General features: G+C 36.6%; 2 protein-coding genes across 3 annotated transcripts; both read left to right on the top strand.

The window, feature by feature from the left end:
* LOC141293750 (uncharacterized) lies at positions 1 to 7519 on the top strand. 2 transcript variants are annotated; one of them, XM_073825806.1, is made up of 10 exons: positions 1 to 102; positions 193 to 369; positions 467 to 639; positions 1273 to 1488; positions 2887 to 3181; positions 3263 to 3396; positions 4403 to 4642; positions 4827 to 4988; positions 6567 to 6656; positions 6853 to 7519. In XM_073825806.1, the coding sequence occupies exons 2-10, from the start codon at positions 195 to 197 to the stop codon at positions 7015 to 7017; spliced, it is 1650 nt and encodes a 549-aa protein (XP_073681907.1). In that variant the 5' UTR covers positions 1 to 102; positions 193 to 194; the 3' UTR covers positions 7018 to 7519. The 2 variants fall into 2 exon arrangements, with proteins under 2 accessions (XP_073681907.1, XP_073681908.1); XM_073825807.1 differs by having other exon boundaries at positions 6567 to 6719; positions 6853 to 6987.
* Positions 7514 to 26386, top strand: pir (pirin). The gene is made up of 9 exons (XM_073825808.1): positions 7514 to 8454; positions 8557 to 8649; positions 14264 to 14344; positions 16589 to 16795; positions 18607 to 18691; positions 22627 to 22671; positions 23307 to 23389; positions 23503 to 23569; positions 25216 to 26386. The coding sequence occupies exons 1-9, from the start codon at positions 8362 to 8364 to the stop codon at positions 25332 to 25334; spliced, it is 873 nt and encodes a 290-aa protein (XP_073681909.1). The 5' UTR covers positions 7514 to 8361; the 3' UTR covers positions 25335 to 26386.
* The last annotated feature ends 703 nt before the right edge of the window (positions 26387 to 27089 follow it).

Raw genomic sequence — 27089 nt, forward strand, 5'->3', positions numbered from 1 at the left:
CACGTGCCACACTATTTCCAAACCGAAAACTGTTTGTCCAACAGGTCTCTTTGTCAACCAACTGCTCTTCATTTTAAGAAAAACAGACATCGTCAGCAGCAAGTACAAGATTCTTCTATTTTCTAACTAGAGGTGACATGCAAAAATGAATTATCTTGCTATTTTCGTATGCTTTCATTCCCTCTCTTTTAGAGATGTTGGATGTTTTAATAATTGGAGGAGGTCCTCATGCTCTAACCCTCGCTAGTCTGCTCTCAAATCCTGAACAACCTCTCTTCCAATCTAATGCTGACATCCTTCAGGGAATTCAGCTAAGCAAATCGAAAGCTAAAACTGTACGCTACAAAAACAAAAAGGGACAGCCTACCAGTGAGTCAAGCAGGACAACAAATTGGTTTTGGTTTATTTTTCCATTGCATATTCCTATTCTATAATTACAGACTGCTTTAGACCTTCTGTCCAACAGGGCCGGTGTTTGACACAGAGAATGAGGCCAAACATCAGCCATGTCCTCCGCTGCACTTCAAAGTGGTGGATTCGTATGGAAAATGGACATCGCTTTGGGAAAGTCAGTTTACCGCCCTGAACATCCCTCACCTCCGATCACACACACTGGTGCACACCGATCCATTTAATAAGGTAATTGAGTACTGGAATGTATTTGCTTCTCCATTTTGATAATGTGTTTTAGAAATACTTTACTCTTCGAAAAGAAGAGTTGTATGTTTTAACTAAACATCATTTGAAAAGTAAAGAGATTGCTCACCCAAAAATGAAAATTCTGTCATTAATTACTTACACTCATGTTGTTCTAAACCTGTAAGACCTTCGTTCATCTTTGCAACCCATCTATGATATTTTTGATGAAATCTGAGAGCTTTTTGACCCTGCATAATCAACAAGGGTACTACCACAGTCAAGGCACAGAAACTTGGTAAGGACTTTGTTAAAATAGTCTATGTGACATCAGTCAACCATAATTTTAAGAAGCAACAAGAATGAACGAAGGTCTTACGGCTTTGGAAAGACATGAAGGTGAGAAATTAATGACAGAATTTTCATTTTTGGGTAAACTATCCCTTTAACTGTCATTAGAGAACATTGAAATGTCATCTTAAAATCTCAAAGGAAACTTCAAGTAAATATTTATAACAGATGAACAGATGGTCAGATAAACAATGTACAAACAATAATGCAAACCAGCAAATAAATATTACCATGATGTTGACTATCAAAAGGACTAATAGTTCCTGCATCTGTGTGCAATCTTAGAAGGCCTTGCAGGACTTTGTGCTGGAGCAAAATCGTCAGGACGAGCTATATTGTCTACCTGAGAAAATTTACATTCAAGACGAGAATGCGTTTTTTAACGACAATCGCTTGGGAAAGAAGGACAAAAAGCTTCTCAGCGCAGCAAAAGGCCTGCAGAAAAATCTGTATTTCAGTCTTCCAGGAACACAGCTCAGTATAGACTTTTTCCAAGAGCAGGTCTGAACATCACGCAGCATGTGGAATTGAACAGAATGCCTGACTAACAATAATTAATAAACCGACTGTGAAACTTTTGAGAAACTGCATGTTTAGTTCACTCAAAAATTAAATTCTGTCATTACTTACTCACCCTCATGTCATTCCAAACTCATAAGATCTGCGTTTATTTTCGGAACACAAATTAGGATATTTTTGATGAAATCTAAGAGCTTTTTGACCCTGCATAGACAGCAATGCAACTGACACGTTCAAGGCCCAGAAAGGTAGTTAGAACATCAATAAAATAGCTAATGTGACAAAAGTGGTTCAGCTTAAAGAATCTAAATAGTGGTTCAGTGCAAAGAATACTAAAATATGAGTTTACTCAACAAACAAAACGCTGTTCTCGTAGCTTCATTAAATTACGGTTGAACCACTGATGTCACATGGAGTATTTTAACAATGTCCTTACTACATTTTTGGGCCTTGAATGTGGTAGTTGCATTGCTTTCTATATATGCAGAATCAGAAAGCTCTGGGATTTCATCAAAAATCTTCATCTTAATTTGTGTTGTTTTAAAGGTTTGGAACAACATGAGGGTGAGTAATTAATGACAAAATTTTCATTTTTAGATGAACTATGCCTTTAAGTATCAGTTGCAAAATCATTCTAATGGTACACTGACTTCTAATAAGGTGAATAGCGTCTGTTGGCTTTTTTCTCACTGTTTCTACCCCGCAAAGATTTGTAAGCAGGTACGAAATTCTGCGAAAAGGATTGCTCTATGGCAGCAACAAAGCATGTGCAGCTATCCTTCATAATTACGACAGTGGTATATTTACAGTGAATCACTCACTTGACTGTAGGAAGCTCAAAAGTCACAAAAATACAAAAAACGACATACCGGAGCTTTATTCAATCTTATTGTTTTAACGTGAAAGTAAGCCTGAAAGTAAGGTGAGACTTCAAGTTCATTCGCCACTTTAGGGAATTAACGAGTAGAACAAACAATGTGCAGTAAAGGGTAAAACTGTTTGCACTACAAACCAGTGTGTTCATAATTAAGATAATACATAAAAATAATATAATAAGACACACCAATTTGCAATATCAAGCAGAAAAACAAACTGTTTTGTACAGCAAAAAAAAGCTGGATGAGGATGAGACCGGAAGCCAGAGCCATATAATTTACAAATGGTCATGCCTACTCTTACGGGAAGAAATAGGTGGATAGGCCTAACACTTCTGGTATTAAGTAAAACTGTGTTGCATTGTGCTCTGAGCATTATGGGAAATTGAGTTTGAGTTTCAGCTATAACATTATCAACACTGGGAATGCTAATGCAATGCGTTTTAACACAAAACTAACTTTAAGTGTTCAATTATCAATTACATTGCCAAGGACTTTCACCTAGGTACGCAAATATGACCTGGACAGTGTTTTAATCAGAGCCACAGTGGACCGAATCATCCCAGTCTTAACTGAGGATGAGCACAAGGTGAAGTTTTTCAAGGTGACGCTACACACTGGGGAAAATTTAGAGGCAAAAAGAGTTATCATGGCGACAGGCCCTTCTAGGGCACAGATGGCAAACATCCCATGTTGGGTGCGGGCAATCCAGGAGAGTTACCCAGAGGAAAGTTTGCAACACACAGTGCAGCTCATGCATTACTTCTGTACACATGAAGAGAGGGGTGAAGCCTCCTCAGGTGGGTTTCTAAATGTGATATAAAGAACTAAATCCATACTATATCAGCATAATGTATGAAGATTAATGTTCTTTTTCTCAGGTTCTCCTTCTGTTTGTCAGATGGGTCAGAGAGTGATGGTGGTAGGTGGAGGTCTGACCAGCGCCCATGTTATCTCAATTGCACTGAAGCAGGGTGCATGTCATGTGACCTGGGTCTTACGTAAACACTTACAGGTAAATTACACCCACTCTGAGTGGAAACAAACATAAAGGTCAATGTAGAATCAGCTGATCAGAATTTCCAAATAACCCCTAACAATACAAAGTTTAGGGTTGTGTGTCACACAAGGGGTTTATTTCGCAATTAATGATGTGCTACCTGTAAAATAATAAATGGACATGGAATATTTATTAAAAAGTGAACTTTAGGTAAATTATATAAGCCACCAAATTAGTCCTAACCCTCTTTCTTTAGGCAAATAATCAGCAGTAGCACCTTTACTTTAAGGGATAGTTCACCCAAAAATGAAAATTCTGTCATAATTACTCACCCTCTTGTCGTTCCAAACCTGTTAGACCTTTGTTCATCTTTGAAATTTATTACAAATTATTACAAGATATTACAAATATTACACTTACAGGGTGATATAGGCTCGGCTCTTAAAGGGCCAGTTCACCCAAAAATGAAAATTCTGTCATTAATTACCCACCCTCATGTCGTTCCAAACCCGTAAGACCTTCGTTCATCTTCGGAACACAAATTAAGATATTTTTTATGAAATTCGAGTGCTTTCAGGAAGTCAACTGATACGTAGTTGGTAGTAAGGACACAGTTAAAATAGACCATGTGACACCAGAATACTTTTTGTGCACAAAGAAAACAAAAACAACAACTTCAAGAATTTTTTTCTTTTCCGCGTCAGTCTTTGATCTGCGTTTACGAGAAAGCTCTCGGATTTCATCAAAAAAATCTTAATTTGTGTTCAGAAGATGAACAAAGGTCTTATGGGTTTGGAACAAATAGGAGAGGAATGAAATTAGCTCAACTATGTAGGAAATTGGTTGCCAGAGATAACGTCAATTCTACAGATTATTTATGATCAATCATCAATGTATTTTCTATATGGCCATAAAGCATTAAAATAGCTCAAGAAATAATCCACAAAATAACAATCTACAAAAATCTGTTAAATCACACATACTCTGATTTAAATGCCAAACTTTTCTCTCTCTCTCTCAGCTTAAGCAGTTTGATGTTGGGGATATAGAGAGTCTGATTGGGCGCTATTCCCACGTTGAGCATGGCATCAAGATGGATGGCCTGGCGTTCCTAAGGCAGTTCTACAATGAAAGAAGTCTTCACAAAAGGCTAGCGATGATAAAACAAGCCAGGAAAGGAGGAGCAGTGACTCCGGAGGCCTACGCACAACTTCAGCCTTTCATTCAGAGTGGCCAGCTCCTAATCAGAGCTTACTGCCAGGTGTGTCAGAGACTTTTGCCTATATTGTTAGGCTCATGTGGGATGCTATGTGTCAAGAGTCAATGACTGAGCACGAAGTCTAAGGAATATCCAAATTCAGAAAGTCCACAGCACCAACCAAGTTGGTGGATTTCTTAAGTAAATGTAATCTGTATTCTATTAATCAAAACGTCTTTATTCTAAGGTGACTGAAGCTAAATGGTGTTATAAGTCCCAGCGTTGGAGGGTTTCCCTATGCAGTGGTGAACAATGGGGTGGGGAAAAGATTTGGCTGGCAACAGGCTGCAAGCTGGATGTTACCCAGGACCCTTTGCTTTCTGATGTCATGGCAAAATTCCCCATTCAAGTGAGCAAGTGGACATTTTAAGTTTGTACTTATTCAAAACTTTAAACCCAGGGTTCAATGTAAGCATTGTTACTCAAATATGTACAGTTGAAGTCAAAAGTTTACATATATTTAAAATCTTTGAATGTACAAAATGTCATTCATGTCAAATCAAATCATTGTCAAATCATTTTACCAAAATAAGAGGGAATCATATAAAATGCATGTTAATTATTATTTAGTACTGACCTGAATAAGATATTTCACAAAAAGGATGTTTAAATATAGTCCACAAGAGAAAACAATAGCCGAATTTATAAAAATCACCCCGTTCAAAAGTTTACATACACTTGATTCTTAATACTGTGTTGTTACCTGAATGATCCACAGCTGTGTTTGTTTTATTTAGTTGTTCATGAGTCCCTTGTTTGTCCTGACCAGTTAAACTGCCCGCTGTTCTTCCGCTGATTTTGAGATCCATCTTTTCACACTGAGGACAACTGAGGACTTATATTCAACTGTTACAAAACGCTCACTGATGCTTTAGAAGGAAACACGTTGCATTAAGACCCAGGGGTGTAAACTTTTGAACAGAATGAAGATATGTGGATTTTTGTTATTAAGCTTCCCTTCAAAAGCTACAGAAGACACTTACATGTTTCCCAGAAGACAAAATAAGTTAAATGTACCCTCATCTTCAAATACAAGCTCTTAATGCATGGTTTTTCCTTCTGGAGCATCAGTGAGCATTTGAACCTTCTGTAATAGTCGCATATCCAACTATCCCTAGTCCCTCAGTTGTCCTCAGTGTGAAAAGTTGGATCTCAAAATCATACAGTCATTGTTGGAAAGGGTTAAAATACACAAAAAATGCTGAAAAACCAAAGAATTTGTAGGACCTGAAGGATTTTTCTGAAAAACAGCAGGCAGTTGAACTGTTCAGGACAGACAAGGGACTCATGAACAACTATCACAAAACAAAAAACACAGCTGTGGATCATTCAGGTAACAACACAGTATTAAGAATCAAGTTTATGTAAACTTTGGTATGTGGTCATTTTTATAAATTCAACTATTATTTTCTCTTGCGAACAATATGTAAACGTATTTATGTGATATCCAGGTCAGTATTAAATAAAAAATAACATTCATTTTGTATGATCCCTCTTATTTTGGTCAAATAATAAACATTTTGCAGATTTTGCAAACTTTTGACTTCAACTCTATATACATTAAATATTACATTATATACATAGTAATATAGGCCAGACTCTTAAAGAGATAGTTCACTCAAAAATGAAACGTCTCTCATTAATTACTCATCCTCACGTCGTCCAAACACATAAGACCTTTGTTCATCTTGGGAACACAATTGAGATATTTTTGATCAAATCTAAGAGCTTTCTGAACCTGCATAGACAGCAATGCAACTGACACGTTCAAGGCCCAGAAACGTAGTAAGGACATTGTTAAAATAGATCATTTGACATTAGTGATTCAACCGCAATGTTATAAAGCTATAAGAATACATTTGTGCGCATAGAAAACATAAATAACGACTTTAAACATCTTAAAATTTAGCATTTTCTTGCTTGACAGGTTTTGGAGGGCTGGCCATGCATTACAAGATCACTGCAGTGGACAGCAGGATGCCCCCTCTACTTGACAGGGCAATATGCAGCACTTCAGGTGCTGTTATGTTGTTGTTATGTAAATATGATGTGTGATATGAGGTGAAAACATCTCAAAGAAGTGAGTCATCGCACTATGAGTCATCGAGTAATTTCTAGATAACACCTGCACGCTAACACTTTTATCATGTATCAGGCTGTAGATAACATTAACACAAGTACTTACAGTTAACAGATATATGAAATATCCACAGGTTGGGCCTCACGCAGTGAACCTTGCAGGGGGTCAAGCCGCAAGTATACGCATTTTCAAAGACATCATAACTCAACACAGCGGATTGGATGAGAGTACATCAGAGAGGAAGAAGAACCGCACTGAAGAGTACATATCACATATGCACGGCCTCATGTGGTTGTAACTAGGGATGGGCAATACCACTTATTTTGTTTTCGATACGATACCGATATTTTTAAGGCCAGTATCATCGATATCGATACCGATACGATACTTCTAAACTTAATTTTTAATTATTACATTTATTAAATTAATAAGAGTAAAATATGTAATTATGCCCTTTTTATAACCTTTTACACTTTATATTTGAAATGCAGTTTAACATTTAATATGCAACTAATTAAATTTTATTTTCCACACGTGGTTAAAATATGTTTATTTTAGTGGTAACTACAAAACCTACAGTTGAAAATACTTGGTTTCATAAGGGGCTGCCAGTGACAGGCTGTTGCACACATAAAATACAACATTTTTATTCTGCCAGTGTATAATTTATATCATCATTACTACAAAACATGATCAATGAACTTTAAGTGTTAATTTAAAGAAATGTAATTGCACTTGTGAAATGCAAATTATGTAAGCTTCAGTTTCAGTTTGTTTATTGAGAAATAGCTCAAACATGTTTTTATTATCTGTCCTCTGATAAGCATAGTACAGGGCTGTCGTTCCCAAAAGCATCAATGATTTCTTATGATACTTTTAGGAAACACAGCCCTGTTTGAATGCATTGTCTAAAGGGAGTGAATGCTCTCTGTGATTGATTGGTTCTGTCTTGCATCATTTGCGTGCGGTCACATGAGTAGGAAAAGTGTTCTATCGTGAACAGTAATTCTCCAACATAGGTTATGCATCCAATTCAATGCACATTGTACTCCTTTCTTTTTGTTATATAAACAAAATCACTGGTAAATAAAACACACCTTAGTATCGATATTTTCAATTTGAGTATCGATACTTTTGATACTCGCATCAGTATCGATATATCGATACTTTAGGATCGATATGCACATCCCTAGTTGTAACATCCACACAAACACCTGGGAGTCTCAGTATCAGGTGTTAAACTGACAGTAACAAGAAAGTAAAGCATTTACAGCACAAATGCTTAATAATAAAAGAATGAACTCAATTTAAAAATCTGGGGCTCATTTTATTAAACTGCTAGTCATGTGTTAATCCATATAGTCACTCTTTGTGGCTCACAATAGTGCTGAGTCATTGTGACTATTGTGACTGGCACTGTGCCTTTAAATAATAAGAATCTTCTGAGACTCAACGTCAACATATAAAACACACACCTGTCATAGGTGAATACAGGTGTATAAGAGCGAATAACATTGCAGTGCCGAGTTGTGTCAGAATAAATGTGCATCTTGTTTCGTTTTTGACTTCCGGTGCATTTGGGAACTCACAAGCTGAGATCTTAAGTGAAATATTGTGATCATAAGGATATATCAAGGTGTTTATGATGATCAGAAGAGTTGATAAGGTTGTTTTAAGCGTGGAACAGTCTGAAGGAGTCGGGGCTCGAGTTCGCCGGAGTATTGGACGCAGAGAAGTTCGTTTTTATTGTTGTTTATCATTTTTGTATTACTCTTTGTTTTGTGTTTATTTTGAAATGCACCGTAATACAATGCATAAATGCACTATTTTATTTCAGCTGAAGAATCTCGACCCTTTTCTGATGCTGGATGAATTCTGTAGCGCCAAACCAGCGGGTTTTCCTGATCATCCTCACCGTGGATTTGAGACGGTAAAAGCTATTTATTTTCCAGCAGTTAAGTCGTGTATTTTCAGAGTATAAATCACTTTTGTCACTGTAAAGGGCGACAATTCTTGTTAAATCCATTATTACGCGCAGTCAGATGAAATGAATTAAAGTGAATGGCAGTGTTGCCAGATTGGAAATGTCCAAGTATCGTACCAGAAGCTCAAAATTATCGTATTTGGGAGAAAATTATCGTATTTGAGTCAAACGTTCAAAATAAAGATATTTATCTAGGTTTTACAGCTATTTCTCCTTTTCAGCACTCATTTTCTATACCTTGTTGCAATGCTAAACTAATTATCTTACCCTAGTCAAACGTTCAAAATACAGCTATTAATCTAGATGTTACAGCTATTTATCCTTTTCAGCACTCATTTTCTATACTTTATGTTAAACTAACAACCTCAGTTTTGAGACAACTGACCTAGTTGTGACAGGAACGTTAACTTGTGCTCGTGAGAGAGAGCCATTCTCTATGATGATTGGTTGAGAAAACGTAAGATTGGATGAAAGACATGCGTAACGCCACGTTCACGTCTCCTCACAGTCATGAAGGTAGACGTAGGATCCACACAGCTAGATGAGAATAGAAGCTCTATAATTACAACGACCATGGTGTCACAAAATTCTGAAATTATCGTACATTGTGGTATTATTGATCGTACATCGTACAGAGGTCAAAATTATGGTACAAATACGATAATTATCGTACGTCTGGCAACACTGGTGAATGGCAGTGTTACTTGCCTTCACTTCCTGTTGCTCTCTTTTTTTACAGTCTATGCTCCTGACCAGGGGGCGCGTCGCGGCTCAAAAAGACAAACCCGGTATTGAGATGCCTTCAGATTTCAGCACGTGTAGTTTTATCTCACGAAGGACTTTGATGAACTTTAATGTGTAACGTTAGTTGTTTGATTTTATAATGTACCTAAATAGTTCCTGACAAACAAACGGGAATCTGTTTTCTGTGAAACAACTAGATAGAACTCTTATCCTGTAACCTAATAACAAACGGCTGCGATTAGTCCACCCTAAACCTCGCTGAGAAAAGTAACACGTACAACGTGACAGCACCGTGTTTCTGAATGCCGCTTCGACAGCCGTCTAAATAATTATTACATTTTCCAACTAAATAATGACGCTGACAATCGTTAACTTTGATTGAATTAGAAATACATTATGAAAAGAGTTAAAACCGGAGAAGGTGGATTTAGAGACACCCCTTTAACCACTAGAGGGCTCATATGTACCTAATATTTTAGCTGTCACTCAAACAGGCTTTTGTTTGCTTTGAGGTCGTCTATATGTTGATGTACTCCCAAAACATTGATAAAATTAACTTTTACAACATATACAGCTTTAAAACAGTGCTGTCAATAGATAAAAAAAAAATCATTAATTAATCACAGTTAGGCCAGACTTTCAGAAATTATGCCGCGTTCCAGACAACCCGTAACCCGTGTTTTTCTGACTTTCTACCAGTGAAAGTGCACTGGAACGGCAGTCAAACCCGTGACTTCCCACTCGTGAACTCGTACTAGATCTGATCAATGTACTCCCAGTTACGAGTTCTGACGTAACATAGCCGCGAAACAACAAAGTCAGCCCTGCAGTGTTTATGCAAGTGGCACACGGTGGAAAAATAGAGCTTAGGACAATATAACGTTGCAATCAAATTAATAATAATATAAAAATAATAATAATTCATAAATGTGCCCTGTCAGTTTGGCGTGACTTGCCTGGAACGCTACAAAGTCGTGAGTCGTGGTTTGAAGTGGTGATTTACCAGTTAAAAAAAACTGCCTGGAACGCAGCATTAATCGCGATTAAACCCACCTATCATTAATGTTTTTTAAATATACTTGCAATAATTTCACATTTAATCTTGAAATTAATGTAGAAACAACATAAAGACAGTATATTTTCAATATTTGTAAATTTTTTACTGATTACTCTTTTCCTAATATTTAACCATTGACTATAGCCATTCAACATTACAGTATTATTAAAAGCTATCAATTTTAACATTTATTAGACTTAAAAAAATAACATCTTCTATTTAAAGTGAACTTAAAACAATCTTAACATAAACCAATTATTCACCTGCCCTTCAGCAAGTAGGAAATATACAGAAGTTGAATAAAATTATCAAGCACTAAATACTAAATTAAAGGGATAGTTCACCCAAAAATGAAAATTTGATGTTTATCTGCTTACCCCCAGGGCATCCAAGATGTAGGTGACTTTGTTTCTTCAGCAGAACACAAACGAAGATTTTTAACGAAAACTGGTGCAGTCTGCCAGCCAAATAATAGTAGTGGATGGGTACCAGGCCTTTAAAAGTAAAAAAACCCACACACAGACAAATCCAAATTACACCCTGCGGCTCGTGACGATACATTGATGTCCTAAGACATGAAACGATCGGTTTTTGCGAGAAACTGAACAGTATTTATGTCATTTTTTACCTTTGATACACAGCCACGTCCATCTGTCCTCATGCTCATTCGGCTCGTTACACATGAACGCGCTCTGGCGTAGTATATGCAAAAAACTCGCAGGGTGTAATTTGGATTTGTCTGTGCATGTTTTTTTTTTACTTTTAAAGGTCTGGTGCCCATCCACTGCTATTATTTGGCTGGCAGACTGCACCGGTTTTCGTTAAAAATCTTTGTTTGTGTTCTGCTGAAGAAACAAAGTCACCTACATCTTGGATGCCCTGGGGGTAAGCAGATAAACATCACATTTTCATTTTTGGGTAAACTATCCCTTTAAATATAGATGAATCCTTAAATCTACAAAATTGATTTTCTCATTTTTTTGGTTTGTTTGTTTGTTTGTTTTACTTCTTTGAATAATAGACATCAAAGTCGCTGGGTTATTAGCTTATTTGGCTGCTATTACTTTAAGAGTTCCCACTGCTAAACGTGATGCGGATCTGACACACGTGCTTTAATATGAAATGATATAGAGCACAGTATAATGACTGACAGGAGAGGTAAATTCATTTTTACTGACATGGCCGACATCTCAACTGACCGCACTTCACTGTTGTTCTACTGAAGCTCCTTTACCTGTACTTTTCCCACGCTCCTAAGACTAGCGCTTGGCGCTGAAGTGAAGTTGGAGTGCGCGTCTGAAAAGTCTCCCATTTGATGTGGTCTTAAAGACATTCTGTGACTAAATAAACACTTCTTTTTAAGAAAAAAGAGACAGATGCAGCAGTTGTGAGTGGGGTGGCCGACACTATCCCCTCCCCTGTTAAATATTTTTTATGTCGTTAAACTATAAAAAATTAATCGCCTACATTAAAGGAACACTCCACTTTTTTTGGAAACCAAAACCAGCTTTGTTAAAATTGCCTTTTTTCTGTTTGAACATGACATGTGGAAGGACTCTTTGAAACGAAAAGAAAAAAAAACCCAATTGGGTTCAGTTACATCACAGCAGCGAACCAGAATTTGCTACTTTCTAGTTGGTTGCATCTGATGATGGGGGAGGGGCATTATCACTCTAGAGCAGATCTGATTGGACGAATATCTATGTAGTGTAGAAAACAAAGTCTGTACATTTTAAAGTAGTGCTGTCGGAATTAGTGTGTTAAAGGAACACTCCACTTTTTTTGGAACTAGGCTTATTCTAGGCTCATTCTCCAACTCCCCCCCGAATTAATAAGTTGAGTTTTACCATTTTGAAATCCATTCAGCCATTCTCCTGTTCTGGCGATATCACTTTTAGCATAGCTTAGCATATTTCAAAACGGTAAAACTCAACTTATTAATTCGGGGGGGAGTTGGAGAATGAGCCTATTTCCAAAAAAAGTGGAGTGTTCCTTTAACACACTAATTCCGACAGCACTACTTTAAAATGTACTGGAAAAACTGCTAAAAAAATTTATAACTCATCCTGCACTACATAGATATTCGTCCAATCAGATCTGCTCTAGAGTGATAATGCCCCTCCCCCATCACCAGATGCAACCAACTAGAAAGTAGCAAATCCTGGTTCGCTGCTGTGATGTAACTGAACCCAATTGGGTTTTTTTTCTTTTAGTTTCAAAGAGTCCTTCCATATGTCATGTTCAAACAGAAAAAAGGCAATTTTAACAAAGCAGGCAAGAATATAAATTGTCCAGTAAACCACTCCCATCACTTTTGGCAGTCGAACTACTCAAATACTGTTCACTCAATGTGAGAGGATGTATGCTCATTAAAAACGCTTCCTTCTAAATGACAGTGTTTGGCCAGAACTGGTCCTGAGGGTATTTTCTGAAACTTGACTAAAGAAAAGCTGACCAACTCACTTAGCCTCTGAGTTATTTATTTACAACATCTGATGTACTCATTTGTTTACTCACAGTTTGGCAATGTGTCTCTATGGAAAGCGGTTCTGTGTGGCTGTGGAAATCATTTAGACTTGTTTCCTTAAACAGTTTGATGTCATCTATTCCCATCTGCACAGATATACTCTCATCTCATTCACTATAGAGAATGCGTCTGACGATGTCGCCTTCACTCATGAATGGATTTTTCTTTTAATACTTGTATTCAGAGATTTGCTGGAAAGTGACTCATTATGAGAGCACAAATATTTATTCCTTCCAGAATGGTAATTTGTTCTGCAGGCATACAGTATATAACACAGACAAACATTATACAATAGACTTTAGTCAGGAAAGATGCAAATTAAAACAAGGCTGTGAGGGATAAATGTCCAGGCTGCTCGTCGAATTTAGGCCGTCTTTGTAGGCTCAAGACGTTTAATTCCTTATATTATGAGCCTTATTACCAGAATCAGACATGCAGGTGTGTTTTCTCATGAACAGTCATGTGACCATCAGATCACAGCTGTGCTTAGAGATCACAGGCTGCCTGCGGCCACAGGTCAAGCAAGCCTCTAAGAGGTCAGATGTTGACCTCTTACCGCCTCCCGTATCCTGTTGAGAGCAGCGCTGTCTGTGTGGGAGATGACACGCAATCCGTCCACGCTGTAAGTCAGACCACCTCAGCTGACCATGTAGATACATTTTTGCTTTTTTAGTGGACAAATGGGAAACCGCTGCAGGCGGTTTTTGTTAATTGGAAACATTTTTATTTAATATATGCAAATTTTCATTATGACACATTAGCATCAACCCTCTAGCTCTGTCTTGGCCTGGAAGAGCTATGTTTTTATGGTGGATGAAAGACCTTTACTAGACATTCAGAAAATATGTGTATTTATATTTGTGTCAGAATTATTACATTAGAACGTCAGTCAATAACAATTTTAATTTTCCATCTTACAGCCTATCGGCTTTTGACATTAGCTTTATAGTCCATCAGGGCTTTACCAAACTCCCTTGAACATAAAGTTTTTGTGTCTGCTCTGCAAATGCAGTCCTTGAAACATGTTTCAAATTTCACCTGTATGATTTTTGACGTTTATTTTCTTCTAAATGAACGTCAAGTTGATGACTTTTCCACACTTACTGAATTTTGTGTGAAGCTGCATTCATTTCAACCAGGAAACTACAATCTTACACCTCAAAAGGCTTTACATGTGGGGCTTTTTTCATTATAATGTATATGTGGTTAAATATGTTTCACTTTTTTCACAGGTAACATACTTGTTGAGTGGAATAACAGCCCATGAAGACTCCTGTGGTCACAGCGGAAGGTTGGAACCTGGGGATCTTCAGGTAGAACATCTTGTGGAAAACAAAAAACATAAATTTTTAGCAATATAACTTTCACATGATACAGTTAGATGAGAACAAAACTCACTGATATACAGCTGAATCTAATTTATTAACTGCAACATTGACAGTGTTATTGAATTGAATCAACAATTAACTATTGCCTTCTGTAGAGCTGCTTATAGACCTTATAAGCTCTGCCCCTTTTCAGCGCTGTGCTCATTGTCTTCTGTCTTCCATTTGTATTTCCTATAAAAGCCTGTTTTTGCCACTGAATAAAAAACTAAATAGGTAATTGCAACTTTTTATCTCAGAATTCTGACTTTTTTTCTCACAATTGCAAGTTTACATCTCTTGATTTTGACTTTTGTCTCAAAATTGCATGATACGAACTCGCAATTCCGACTTTTTTCTCAGATTGCGAGATATAAATTTGCAATTGCGAGTTATAAAGTCAGAATTGCATGGCATAAACTCTCAATTGCGAGTTATAAAGAAATAAATGCAATTCTGAGGGATATATGCATGATATAAACTCACATGTCTGACTGTTTTGTACGTTTATATGCTTTTTCTCTCAGAATTCTGACTTTATTCTCAGAATTGTGAGATATCTTGCAACTAACCCCCGGTTTCACAGACAAGGATTAAGCCTAGTCCTAGACTAAAATCTAAGTCTAAGCTGATTTAACTGAAAGAAACTTGCATGGACTGATCTTAAAATATACCAGTGCCTTTGTTTTGTCTCAAGATGCACACCAGTAATGTTTTTTCGAAGCACGTTTCCTAATTGAACTATGGCCTAATCCTGGTTTAGTCTAAGCCCTGTCTATGAAACCAGACCTAAGAGTTTTAAAGTCCAATTTTGAGGGGAAAAAAGACTGATATGTTCTCAGAATTTATTTCTCTAAGAAATGAAGTCAGAATTGTGAGTTTATTTCTCACAATTCTGATTTCATTTCTTAGAATTTCAAGTTTATACCTTGCAATTCTGCCTTGTTTTCTCACAATTCTGTTTTTTAAAAAAGTCACAATTACCTTTTTTTTTTTATCCAGTGGCAAAAACGGGCTTCAATAATTTCCACAGAGCACACTTTAGGTCATACAAATTTATGAATGAACTGCTTGTTTTAAAATGTTCCTGGTCTACTGACATCTGCCTCAAACATTACAATGCTCATGATAATTTTGTTAACCCCACAATAAAGCGGTATATAAATAAATGTGACTTGACTCGACCTCCTTAACATCTTTCGAAATGATGAAACATTACATCAGGTGCATTAAAAGATTTTACAACCGGTTCAAGCTGGTCACGTAAATTTGCAGTGTGAATTCGAATAGAAAACTGGTTGATTTAAAAGTGCCTTCTGTGAGAACTGTATTATAAATGAACAATTTGTGAAACTTTTACGATAAAGACTAAATGTCAAATATCGTTTTGAAAGGACCTTTTGTTTATAAGCAACACATCAGAACTATGTACACTTATTCAAGTCTGTCATGCATAGAAGAAAAGCCACTATTTCACTTGTTTTGTATGCAAACTGTAAAAACGGTTTGCAAAATAAAATAATGTAAAATAAAGCTATAATAAAATGTATTTACGTTTAATAGGATATCCACGCACACACACACACACTCATCAAACAGACTAAGAGCTTTTACACCCGTAGGGAACTTCCTGTGTTGTAAAGCTGTCTCAATTTCTCCCGGGTCAGTGAGGGAATGTTTTAATGGGCCTTTAATATGTCTGTAGGCCTCACTACTTTAACTACAGCTCGCACCTAACCTCCAGCTACTGGGGCTATGGCCTTACCATCAAACACTCAGGGACTCCCTGATATTACCAGTAGTGCATAGAAAGAAAAACCTGGAGTTTTTCACTCCATAACTAAAACCATCTAGTGCACAATGGCTCCCTGAGAGGGGCTGCTTAACCTCAGAACGAGTGGAAATTTCCACTAAGAGAGAGCGAGAAAGGAAGAGGCGAAAGAAAAGTGCTCCATTAGGCATATTAAGCTGTTCTTATAAAACTGGAGTGGTTCATTTTTACGCTGAAATAAAAGCTTATAAAGTCTCTCATGCTCCACGTGAAGATGACATTAATTGGTGCGCAAAGGCCCTGAACCATGTGGTTAGTCGGTTTATTGGCAATTGCTACCAGATAGGTTTACCATTTGAAATAGAATAGAATAAACATTAGTGTTTGTTCTCACTCTCTCTCTTTGTTTTTTGTCGTGTTAGTGGATGACGGCAGGTCGTGGGGTAATTCATGCTGAGATGCCTGTGTCGGACGAACTCATTCATGGCCTTCAGCTTTGGGTGAACCTGAAAAGTGCAGATAAGATGGTGGAGCCTCAGTACCAGGAGCTGAAGAGCAAAGAGGTTCCCAAACCCAGTAAAGATGGCGTTACTGTGAATGTCATCTCAGGGGAAGCTCTTGGAGTAAAGGTGGGTGTTATAGCACAAGATACTGATCTAAGAGCAGTTTTATATTTTGGTTTGGTTCAAAAGCTTACATACACTTGATTCTTAATACTGTGTTGTTACCTGAATGATCCACAGCTGTGTTTTTTTTTCGTTGATAGTTGTTCATGAGTCCCTTGTTTGTCCTAAACAGTTAAACTGCCCACTGTTTTTCAGAAAAATCCTTCAGGTCTCACAAATTCTTTGGTTTTTCAGCATTTTTACTTATTGTACCCAACCCTTCCGAACAATGATGGATTTTGAGATCCATCTTTTCACACTGAGGACAACTGAGGGACTCAAATGCAACTATTAGAGAAGGTTTAAACACTCACTGATACTCCAAAAGGAAACACAACGCATTAAAAAGCCGAGGGGTGAAAACTTTTTGAATTTGAAGATCAAGGTAAATTTAAGTCTTCTGGGAAACATGCAAGTATCTACTGTAGCTTCTGAAGGGCAACATTAAATGAAAAAAATATAATATTTAGGCAAAATAAGAAAAATGTACACATCTTCATTCTGTTCAAAAGTTTTCACCCCCTGTTCTTAATGCATTGTTTCTCCTTTTGGAGCATCAGTGAGTGTTTGAACCTTCTGTAATAGTTGAGAGTTCAATACGCAAAAACGCTGAAAAACCAAAGATTTGTGAGACCTGAAGGATTTTTTCTAAAGAACAGCAGACAGTTTAACTGTTCAGGACAAACAAGGGACTCATGAACAACTAGGTTGTTAAAAAGCCTCATAGTAAGGTTGTTTCTTGCCTAACTTAGTTAGCACAAGTGCTTCACATAGAGCAAAGGTTCTCGCTTAGGAGCCCATGTTGCGTCTCAGTCCAGTTTCTTCTAATTTTCCTCATAGTTTCCAGTTTTATCTCTCATTCACTATCAGTAAATATGCTAAAATGATTTAAAAAGTTTATTTTAAAGGTGGCGGTTGAAACTCTCTTAATAGTTTTCTGATAAGCTGAAACATTAATGGATGATTTTACCTGCCAAAATGTCTGCATGTTTATCAGGTGATAAAAAACATGCTCCTCATAATTATTATAAACTCTTTGAACCAAGCCACTGAGCGAAAGAAAAAAAAAGTAGTCAGTACACCTCCTTTTGCCTGACACTTGCATCTGTTTATCGTCTGTAATTGCGCAAACGCAAACGCATTCATTTGTGCATTCATTTATCAACACATTACAACTATTACCCACGCTTCTGTCTGTCTGTTTCCTGTCTGGTTTACGAGAAATACAAAATACAAGATTCTAGAGTCATGCCGAGCAGCAATAACTCAATGTTTGATCCAAACGCCTGACTTCTTTGTAAATGTTCCAACCAATCAGAACGTCCGAATTACAATCTGATACCAGAGTCCATCACGCTAACTGCTGCTGCAAGGGCATCCTCTGCCCCCTCTCTCAGACAACAGCAGGAAATTCAGAGCAGGCTTCACTGGAAGTGGTTTTTGTAAAATGTTTTTAAATGTAAAATGTGGTTATAGAGGGTTTCTCTAGGGCAGAGGGGTGGATGCAGCGTTGAAGTTAAATGTGGGTCAGCCAAATACTTGGGCTTACTGGAACCAGATATGCACTGGAACTCACACACAATGTTTTTACATCTGTTTGAGCTCATAATTTAAACAATATTGAACAATTTTTCTTGTTTTTGTCTTGTAGCAATATCGAAATCTGGTAAATTGGATGTGTTATGAATAAAGAGCATAACATGTTGTTGTCACAGTAGTCTTCTGCTGTAAACCATAATTATGTTGTGGTATTTACAAGTCTTTCCTGTTGTCAGTCGAAGATTTACACGAGAACTCCAACCATGTACCTCGACTTTGTGCTGAAGGAAGGTGCAAAGCATGTGCAGCCTGTTCCTAAAGGTAAACAATGATTATCAAATGTCTTCCTGATTATCAGATGTATTTCCTCCATGTTAGGTAAAGTTTTCCATTAAATCCCAAAACATAAACATGGTCTACATGGCATTTTCACTTGCTAAGGCATACAAATTTTGAGTGAGCGTTTATTTTCCTCATGAAACGTGTGACTGTGAAACATCATACCTCACACGAAATTCTTGGAGAAGACAGTACTGTATAATTTTTACTGAAATAGTGAATGAAGTCATAGTTCAGCCTTTGAGTCACTACAACACCGTTTTCTTCGTTTGGCTCATCTTGAAGGGTTACAAAGGCAGAATGTCAAGTATTAACAAAATAAGTTCAGTGCCCATGAAGTGTGCTTGTATAAATAGTACAGTTTGACTCACCCTTAACATGCCCTTAAAGACATAATGTAACCTCTTGGCATGAGTATCGAGCTTTTTGTACGTCAATATCCGAATCTGACCGCAATAAGAGAGGATGCGGTTTAGTCAAATGCAGTCAAATCATTGGGTTTCGCTGGTGTTCTGAAATGAGGAAATATTACTTGTTAACTTATGTTCAGCTATTCTTTTTTAATAGTTAACTTTTAACAATTTTTGAATTTTTCAAATCATCAGTCATCAAAGCTTGGTAAATATTGGCCACAGACAATATTTCACCAAGCTGATAACTCACTAAAAACTCTAACAGATCATGTTTTCATGCCATTTTAAGTCTAATTTAATGTAACAAAGTGGTTATATAAGTGGTGTGTGAGTTGTTACTTACTTTTTTTAATTAGTCTTCCCATTAACGCCATTATATTGTTGAGGGACAACATTTATAGGATACATTGAGAATGAACCCATACTACACTCAGTGGCCAAGTGATGCTTATGGTCCATGATATTGCCACAGATTCTGTGTAATGAAAACTATACAGTCCCAAAGAATTGTTTAAGTTGGTAAAGATGTTTAGTTTCCACTTTAAGATTAAAATGTAAGATTAAAATGCTGATAAAGTCAAGAAAAGATGACACATAAACACTAGACAGCATGACTGAAATATTAAAGTGTTAAAAATAAATAAAACATGTTTATTCTGTGGCACCTAAAAAAATTATTTGGCGCCCAAGTTAGTTTCTTACTCAGTTACTTTCCCTTATTCATTCTCAATTACCCCCCAACAAACCCACCGCATGCTTTAGGGGGTCTGTAAAACTCAAAAGGGTTCTAGGGTTGATTCATATAAAATGTCACTTTTTGACAATAACGCCATTATATTGTTCAGGGCTCCAGACTGTGACTAAAACGGTCACATTTGTGACCAAATTTCACGAGGTCGCCACTGGTGACTATATAAATCTAAATGTAATGACCTAAAAAAATGGTTATATTCACGTATTAAACTGAGACAATGCGCATCAAAGTTTTGGTGGATAAAAGACTTTCAAACAGTTCTCATCTCTGCTGAACAGCAGCGCTAACGCCACACTTGATAAACGCAGCTCCAGCTGTGGCAGCATGAGAGAGATTGAAAATGACGAAGACGGGCAAAGTAAAAGTGCAGACAAGCAGTGTCTATTTTGAACACAGCTTCAACAAACTACAACAGGTAAAGCTGTCAGCTGTTTCAACATTAACAACAGTGTTGGGGCTAACGCATTACAAGTAACGCAAGTTATGTAATAATATTACCTTTTCCAAGTAACTAGTAAAGTAACGCATTACTTTTTAATTGACAAAAATATCTGAGGTACTTTTTCAAATAAGTAACGGCAGTTACTTTTTCCCCCCATTTATTGATTAAAAGCTTTCCTGTCCCCATGTTGAGAGAAATTGTGAGATGTTACTTTAGTTCTAGAATAAATGTGAACATGCAAAAAAATAATCTCACTCACTAAAAAACAGATACGGTATTCCTCAAAATGAATAAAAACAGTGAAATTCAACACAAACCTGCAATAATTAAATATGTTGAAAAATACAAATATCCTACAAAAAATAGAACTTATTACATTAAAAACAAGCAAGCAAGCCCTGCCCAGATTTAAAAAATAAAGTAACGTAACGCATTACTTTCCATTAAAAGTAACTAAGTAACACAATTAGTTACTTTTTTAGGGAGTAACTCAATATTGTAATGCATTACTTTTAAAAGAAACTTTCCCCAACACTGATTAACAATATTGTTAACATTTCTCGTTTATAATCGAAACTATTCTTGTTATCAAGATCTTAGTCTACAGTCCCTGATAGCACACGCTCAGAGACGTCTATTTGACATCTGCATTTACATCTGCAAGACGTAGTTCGCTCATCTGCAATACATCTATTGGACATTTCCTATCAGATGTCAAATAGACGTCTATTAGATGTCTGTAAGATGTTTATGATTTAGAATGTATGTAAAACTGACATCTTACAGATGTCTGCCAGACGTTTGTACACCGCAGAAGCTTTCCAGATCAAGAGATCTTTAACAGACATCTTGCAGACGTATATGTGTATCTGGGAGTATATGCTGTGTTCTGTTAATGCATGAACTTCATATTTTTAAAGTGCAAGCGCACTTGCCGTCCAGTAATCGCATAAGCTTTGTGCTGTTACCTTTTAGTAAATAGAGTATCAGCTTTAAAATTATGCCAAATTCACAATGAAATTCAAATAATTTCAATAAATACGGTCTTGGCGCTCTTTAATGCAACAGGAGCCAGGAGCGATTGCTTTATCACCTTAGTTCAAGCAGCAAGCGAACCCCTTACATCTTTCTCTGCACTACTATAGTACGAAATAAACATGTATGGACGTCAAAAGTTAGGCTATTTTAAAACATAACCTACAGGACAACTTTCTGAAATGTATGCAATGGCTCATTCAGTGTTTCAAATTGCGGAAAATGTGTATAAAGCTTATAAACATTGCTACATACCCAGATAGCACATGTACGTCTGCAAGATGTCAGATCTCTAGATCTGGAAAGCATCTGCTGTGTACAAACGTCTGCCAGACATTCTAACGTCTGGCATACATTCTAATTCATAAACATCTTAAAGACATCTAATAGACATTTATTTGACATCTGATAGGAAACGTCCAATAGACATATTGCAGATGAGCAAACTATTTCTTGCAGATGTAAATGCAGGTGTCAAAATAGACGTCTCCGAGATGTACGTGTGCTATCAGGGTAACAATACATTTACCTCAAAATAACCTTTCGGCATCCATAAGCTCATCAGTCAGCTAGAAAAATATAACTATAAACAGGAGGCTTTTGCTGTATTGATGCGTTATTGCATATTAATATTTTAACTTGTTGTCTACATGATAAGAGAATGCAAGAAGCTAAAGTTGAAATTGAACACTTCCTATAAAATTGCTGGATGTTTGAAAGACATATGACAACATTTATAGGATACATTGAGAAGGAACCCAAACTACACTCAGTGGCCAAGTGATGCTTATGGTCCATGATATTGCCACAGATTCTGTGTAATAAACAATTATTTGTGACTGTATAGGTTTCAAGTTGGAAAAGACGTTTAGTTCCCACTTTAAGTTAAACTTATTTCCCGGGACATTTACAAGATGGATTAATATGCTAAAGAAAAGATAACACATAAACATATGACTGAAATATTAAAGTGTTAAAAAAATGTATAAAACATGTTTATTCTGTGGCACCTAAAAAAATTATTTGGCGCCCAAGTTAGTTTCTTACTCAGTTACTTTCCCTTATTAATTCTCCATTACCCCCCAACAAACCCACCGCACGCTTTAGGGGGTCTGTAAAACTCTAAAGGGTTCTAGGGTTTATTCATATAAAATGTGTCACTTTTTGACAGTCTCAGTGTCAAAAAGTCTCCCAGTTTAGCTGTATTACCCTACAATTATTATTATTTTTTAATTACGGTTCCAGTGTTTTAATTACAGTATGCCTTTCGCAGGTTGGACGGCTTTCATCTACACCCTCGCAGGTTCTTTATGCACTGGTGAGTTCAAATGAAGACCGTATAAAAAGAAACTTTGTCTTCCTGCAGGCAAATCCACTAGCAGCTTTCTGTCCTTGAAATTCAAGCAGGTGCTTTTATGATTATTTTTCACTTCCCCTCTCTCTCTCTTGGACATCTGACAGACATTTAGACTATTCCTGTGATCTTGTGCCAATGGCAACTCGAAACTCTCACATTGAGAAATGAGATTGCCAAAGCACTGTTTGATATGTTGATTTATCAGATTGATTTTTGATGATTTCCAGGTTGAAGGAAATTAAACACACATTCATTAAGAGCAAAGACTCCACCTGTGTCTTCAAAGGGCTTTCTAAACGAATCATGTATTGCTGTTGTTCTCTGGAATACATTTAGTGTAAATCTTTTGGGGAAATTGTCAGTGGGTGGGATAATATGTGGGACCATCTATGCCCCACAAAACATATCTCTTGTTGACATTTTTCCTCATTTAATTTGGTAATATGGTAGGGTATCTGGTCTTCAACAACCTTAAATTAGCCTTTGGTTGTTAGACAGGTCTAGTTATGTCAAATGATTAATGGTGTATATCTAGTTTTATAACATAATTTGTATAGGATTGTGAAATTTATTCTAGCTATTTATATTCCCCTCAGGACCAGACGATGATCTGCGCACAATTGAGCCACACCACACGGTCGTTTTGGAAGGAGGTGAATGCGTCAGAGTGGAAAACAAGGTTGTTGCTTTTTTTTTTTCTACTGTTCCTAGGAGGCTTTTCTAGATTTTTTTTGTATGAACTCAGGTTTATTGTAAATTCAGTCTGTTTATTCACTTCATTTTTATTTCCAGGCAGCTGAAGAGTCTCACTTTGTGTTAATTGCTGGTGAACCCATTAATGAGCCTGTGGTTCAGCATGGTAAGTTATAATGGTATTGGTAGGTAACTGGACAGTTATTTATGAATTAGGAGTATAATTATATGATTTGACTATTCATTAATCAATATTTGCTGAGAAAAGAACTCAAAAAGAAGACAGTCGTGGCCAAAAGTTTTGAGAATGACACAAATATTAGTTTTCACAAAGTTTGCTGCTCAACTGCTTTTAGATCTTTGTTTCAGTTGTTTCTGTGATGTACTGAAATATAATTACAAGCACTTCATACGTTTCAAAGGCTTTTTTCGACAATTACATGACATTTATGCAAAGAGTCAGTATTTGCAGTGTTGGCCCTTCTTTTTCAGGACCTCTGCAATTCGACTGGGCATGCTCTCAATCAACTTCTGGGCCAAATCCTGACTGATAGCAACCCATTCTTTCATAATCACTTCTTGGAGTTTTCTTAGAATTAGTGGGTTTTTGTTTGTCCTCCCGCCTATTGAGGATTGACCACAAGTTTTAAGATCTGGGGAGTTTCCAGGCCATTGACCCAAAATGTCAACGTTTTGGTCCCCGAGCCACTTAGTTATCACTTTTGCCTTATGGCATGGTGCTCCATCGTGCTGGAAAATGCATTGTTCTTCACCAAACTGTTGTTGGATTGTTGGAAGAAGTTGCTGTTGGAGGGTGTTTTGGTACCATTCTTTATTCATGGTTGTGTTTTTGGGCAAAATTGTGAGTGAGCCCACTCCCTTGGATGAGAAGCAACCCCACACATGAATGTTCTCAGGATGCTTTACTGTTGGCATGACACAGGACTGATGGTAGCGCTCACCTTTTCTTCTCCGGACAAGCCTTTTTCCAGATGCCCCAAACAATCGGAAAGAGGCTTCATCGGAGAATATGACTTTGCCCCAGTCCTCAGCAGTCCATTCGCCATACTTTTTGCAGAAGATCAATCTGTCCCTGATGTTTTTTTTTTGGAGAGAAGTGGCTTCTTTGCTACCCTTCTTGACACCAGGCCATCTTCCAAAAGTCTTTGCCTCACTGTGCGTGCAGATGCGCTCACACCTGCCTGCTGCCATTCCTGAGCAAGCTCTGCACTGGTGGCACTCCGATCCCGCAGCTGAATCCTCTTTAGGAGACGATCCTGGCGCTTGCTGGACTTTCTTGGACGCCCACGAAGCCTTCTTAACAATGCAGTGGAAAGTTTTTTTTCGGGATTAAGTTTATTTTCATGGCAAAGAAGGACTATGCAATTCATCTGATCACTCTTCATAACATTCTGGAGTATATGCAAATTGCTATTATAAAAACTTAAGCAGCAACTTTTCATATTTCCAATATTTATGTAATTCTCAACTTTTGGCCACGACTGTGCATTGTTGTGTCAGACGTGATTTAAGTTTTGATATTTTTTATTGCTTTATACTCCTTATAATTGATGTATGGTTTGTTAGGATAGGACAATATTTGTCAAAAAATTTAAAATCTAGAAACCTGAGGGTGCAAAAAAATCTAAATATTGAGAAAATCAACAAATTGTCCAAATTAAGTTCTAAGTAATGCATATTACTAATCCAAAAATTAAGTTTTAATATATTTACAGTAAGTAAACATACTGTATTTCTTCATTATACAATTTTCAGATTTTTCTAAAACCAGATCATTTATTTATGTTTCAGGGCCTTTTGTCATGAACACACAAGAAGAGATTAATCAAGCCATCTCAGACTACAGATCAGCCACTAATGGATTTGAGAGGGCAAAAGTTTGGAAATCAAAGATTGGTCAAAAGTTCTAAAGTTTACTTAAAGATGCATCTCTATGGGAATATAGGTGCTTATTTTATGTTTTGTGTGCCTTTACCTACTGTAAAAATTCAGTGGCCCCAAGAAGTATTTGGATGTTTAATTCACACTTAAAATGTATCCACCTTTTATCCACCTTGCGTCAACACGGAAGCAAGCCTATGGGTGAGATTTCCGGTTCATTATCCGCTATAGGAAAATAATGAGAAGAATAACACCATGGTAAATGGTAACACTGTTTGCACTACAAACCAGTGTGTTCATAATTAAGATAATACATTAAAATAATTTGGTAAGACACATCAATCTGCGATATCAAGCAGCATAGCAAGCTGTTTTGTAACAATAAAAATAGCTGGACATGGATGAGACCGGAAGCCTGACCTATAAAATGTACAAATGGATAAAATGTGTAAATAAATCTAATAGCAATATAGTAAGATCAAAAAGTTTTGAATGATGAATTATGGACACTTTCTGGTTTTATGTTTATAGTTGTGTGCTGAATTACATCTGTGGTTACTCTGCTAGTACTCCTGTGTTAACTAACTTTATACGTCCACTAAAAAAATCAGCTTGGGATCAGTTGTTAAAAGTAATTACAAAAACAGCTTTGAAAACTAAAGTTGGTTCTGGAAAAAAGCTCTAACATCATTTGTTAGCAGATGCCGGTGTGATCGTTTTATATAATACACTGACATTTTCTAATACACTGACAAATTTCAACCATGGTTAATAATAAAGATGCATTGTATTGTATTGTATTTATATTTTTAAATGCAACTTAAGGGTACATATTTTTGGGGCCACTTTATTTGCAAAATGTTACTCAAATTATTTCTGATGTATTTCTGGTTGTTACAAGGAAGTTTAGTCTGATGTATTACTTCAAATCAAATTTGTATTTGTTTTAATATCCTTTAATGTGAATCTATTTATTTCTATTTTTATTTTGTACTAGGCTCTGGCTTTTCACATTTTATCTAATAACATGATTTCCTTTTTCCAATATCTGTGTCAAGTCTTCTTTTACATTAAAGAGATAGTTTACCCAAAAATGAAAATTGTGTCATTAATTACTCACCCTCATGTTCCAAACCTGTAAGACTTTCGTTCATCTTCAGTACACAAATTAAGATATTTTTGATGAAATCAAATCTTTCGGACCATGCATAGACAGCAACGCAACTGACATTGTCAAGGCCCAGAAAGGTAATAAGGACATCATTAAAATAGTCCATGTTACAGCAGTCATTCAATCATAATATTAAGAAGCTAAGAGAATACTTTTTGTGCTCAACAAAAACAAAAATAACAACTTTATTCAACAATTTCTTTGACACACGTTCACAAGAGCACCATGACCCATGCATGTAGTAGTTCTGACGTAGAACACCCATCTCTTAGTTCATCGTTTGTATATTCTGGTTCAAATAAGTAAGGCTAGGCAAAAAATTGCAAGTCATCCTCTGTCGAAATCTTCTGACATGTTTACGAAGAATGAATTTCATCAAAATCATAAAACTTAATTTGTGTTCCAAGATGAACGAAGGTTTAAAACCTCAAGTTTAAAACAACATGAGGGTGACTAATTTATAACAGAATTTCATTTTTGGGTGAACTATCCCTTTAACACTCCAGATTTGGACCGCACAATTCATCCACATTTTATAAAAGTGCCCCTGTTCAGAATCTACACAAACAATCAGGTAATAGAATCATCTGACCACTGATAATAGATTATTCTG

Source organism: Garra rufa, chromosome 20, assembly GCF_049309525.1.
Source record: "Garra rufa chromosome 20, GarRuf1.0, whole genome shotgun sequence".
In the NCBI taxonomy this organism is placed as follows: domain Eukaryota; kingdom Metazoa; phylum Chordata; class Actinopteri; order Cypriniformes; family Cyprinidae; genus Garra; species Garra rufa.

Excerpts from the sequence above, each read along its gene's own strand:
- pir (XM_073825808.1), top strand. The coding sequence starts at position 8,362 with ATGATGATCAGAAGAGTTGATAAGGTTGTTTTAAGCGTGGAACAGTCT. Across the intron at positions 16,796-18,606 it reads GGGAAGCTCTTGGAGTAAAG|TCGAAGATTTACACGAGAAC; the intron begins GTGGGTGTTATA and ends TCCTGTTGTCAG. Across the intron at positions 23,570-25,215 it reads TGAGCCTGTGGTTCAGCATG|GGCCTTTTGTCATGAACACA; the intron begins GTAAGTTATAAT and ends TTTATGTTTCAG.
- LOC141293750 (XM_073825806.1), top strand. The coding sequence starts at position 195 with ATGTTGGATGTTTTAATAATTGGAGGAGGTCCTCATGCTCTAACCCTC. Across the intron at positions 370-466 it reads CAAAAAGGGACAGCCTACCA|GGCCGGTGTTTGACACAGAG; the intron begins GTGAGTCAAGCA and ends TCTGTCCAACAG. Across the intron at positions 1,489-2,886 it reads TAGACTTTTTCCAAGAGCAG|GTACGCAAATATGACCTGGA; the intron begins GTCTGAACATCA and ends ACTTTCACCTAG.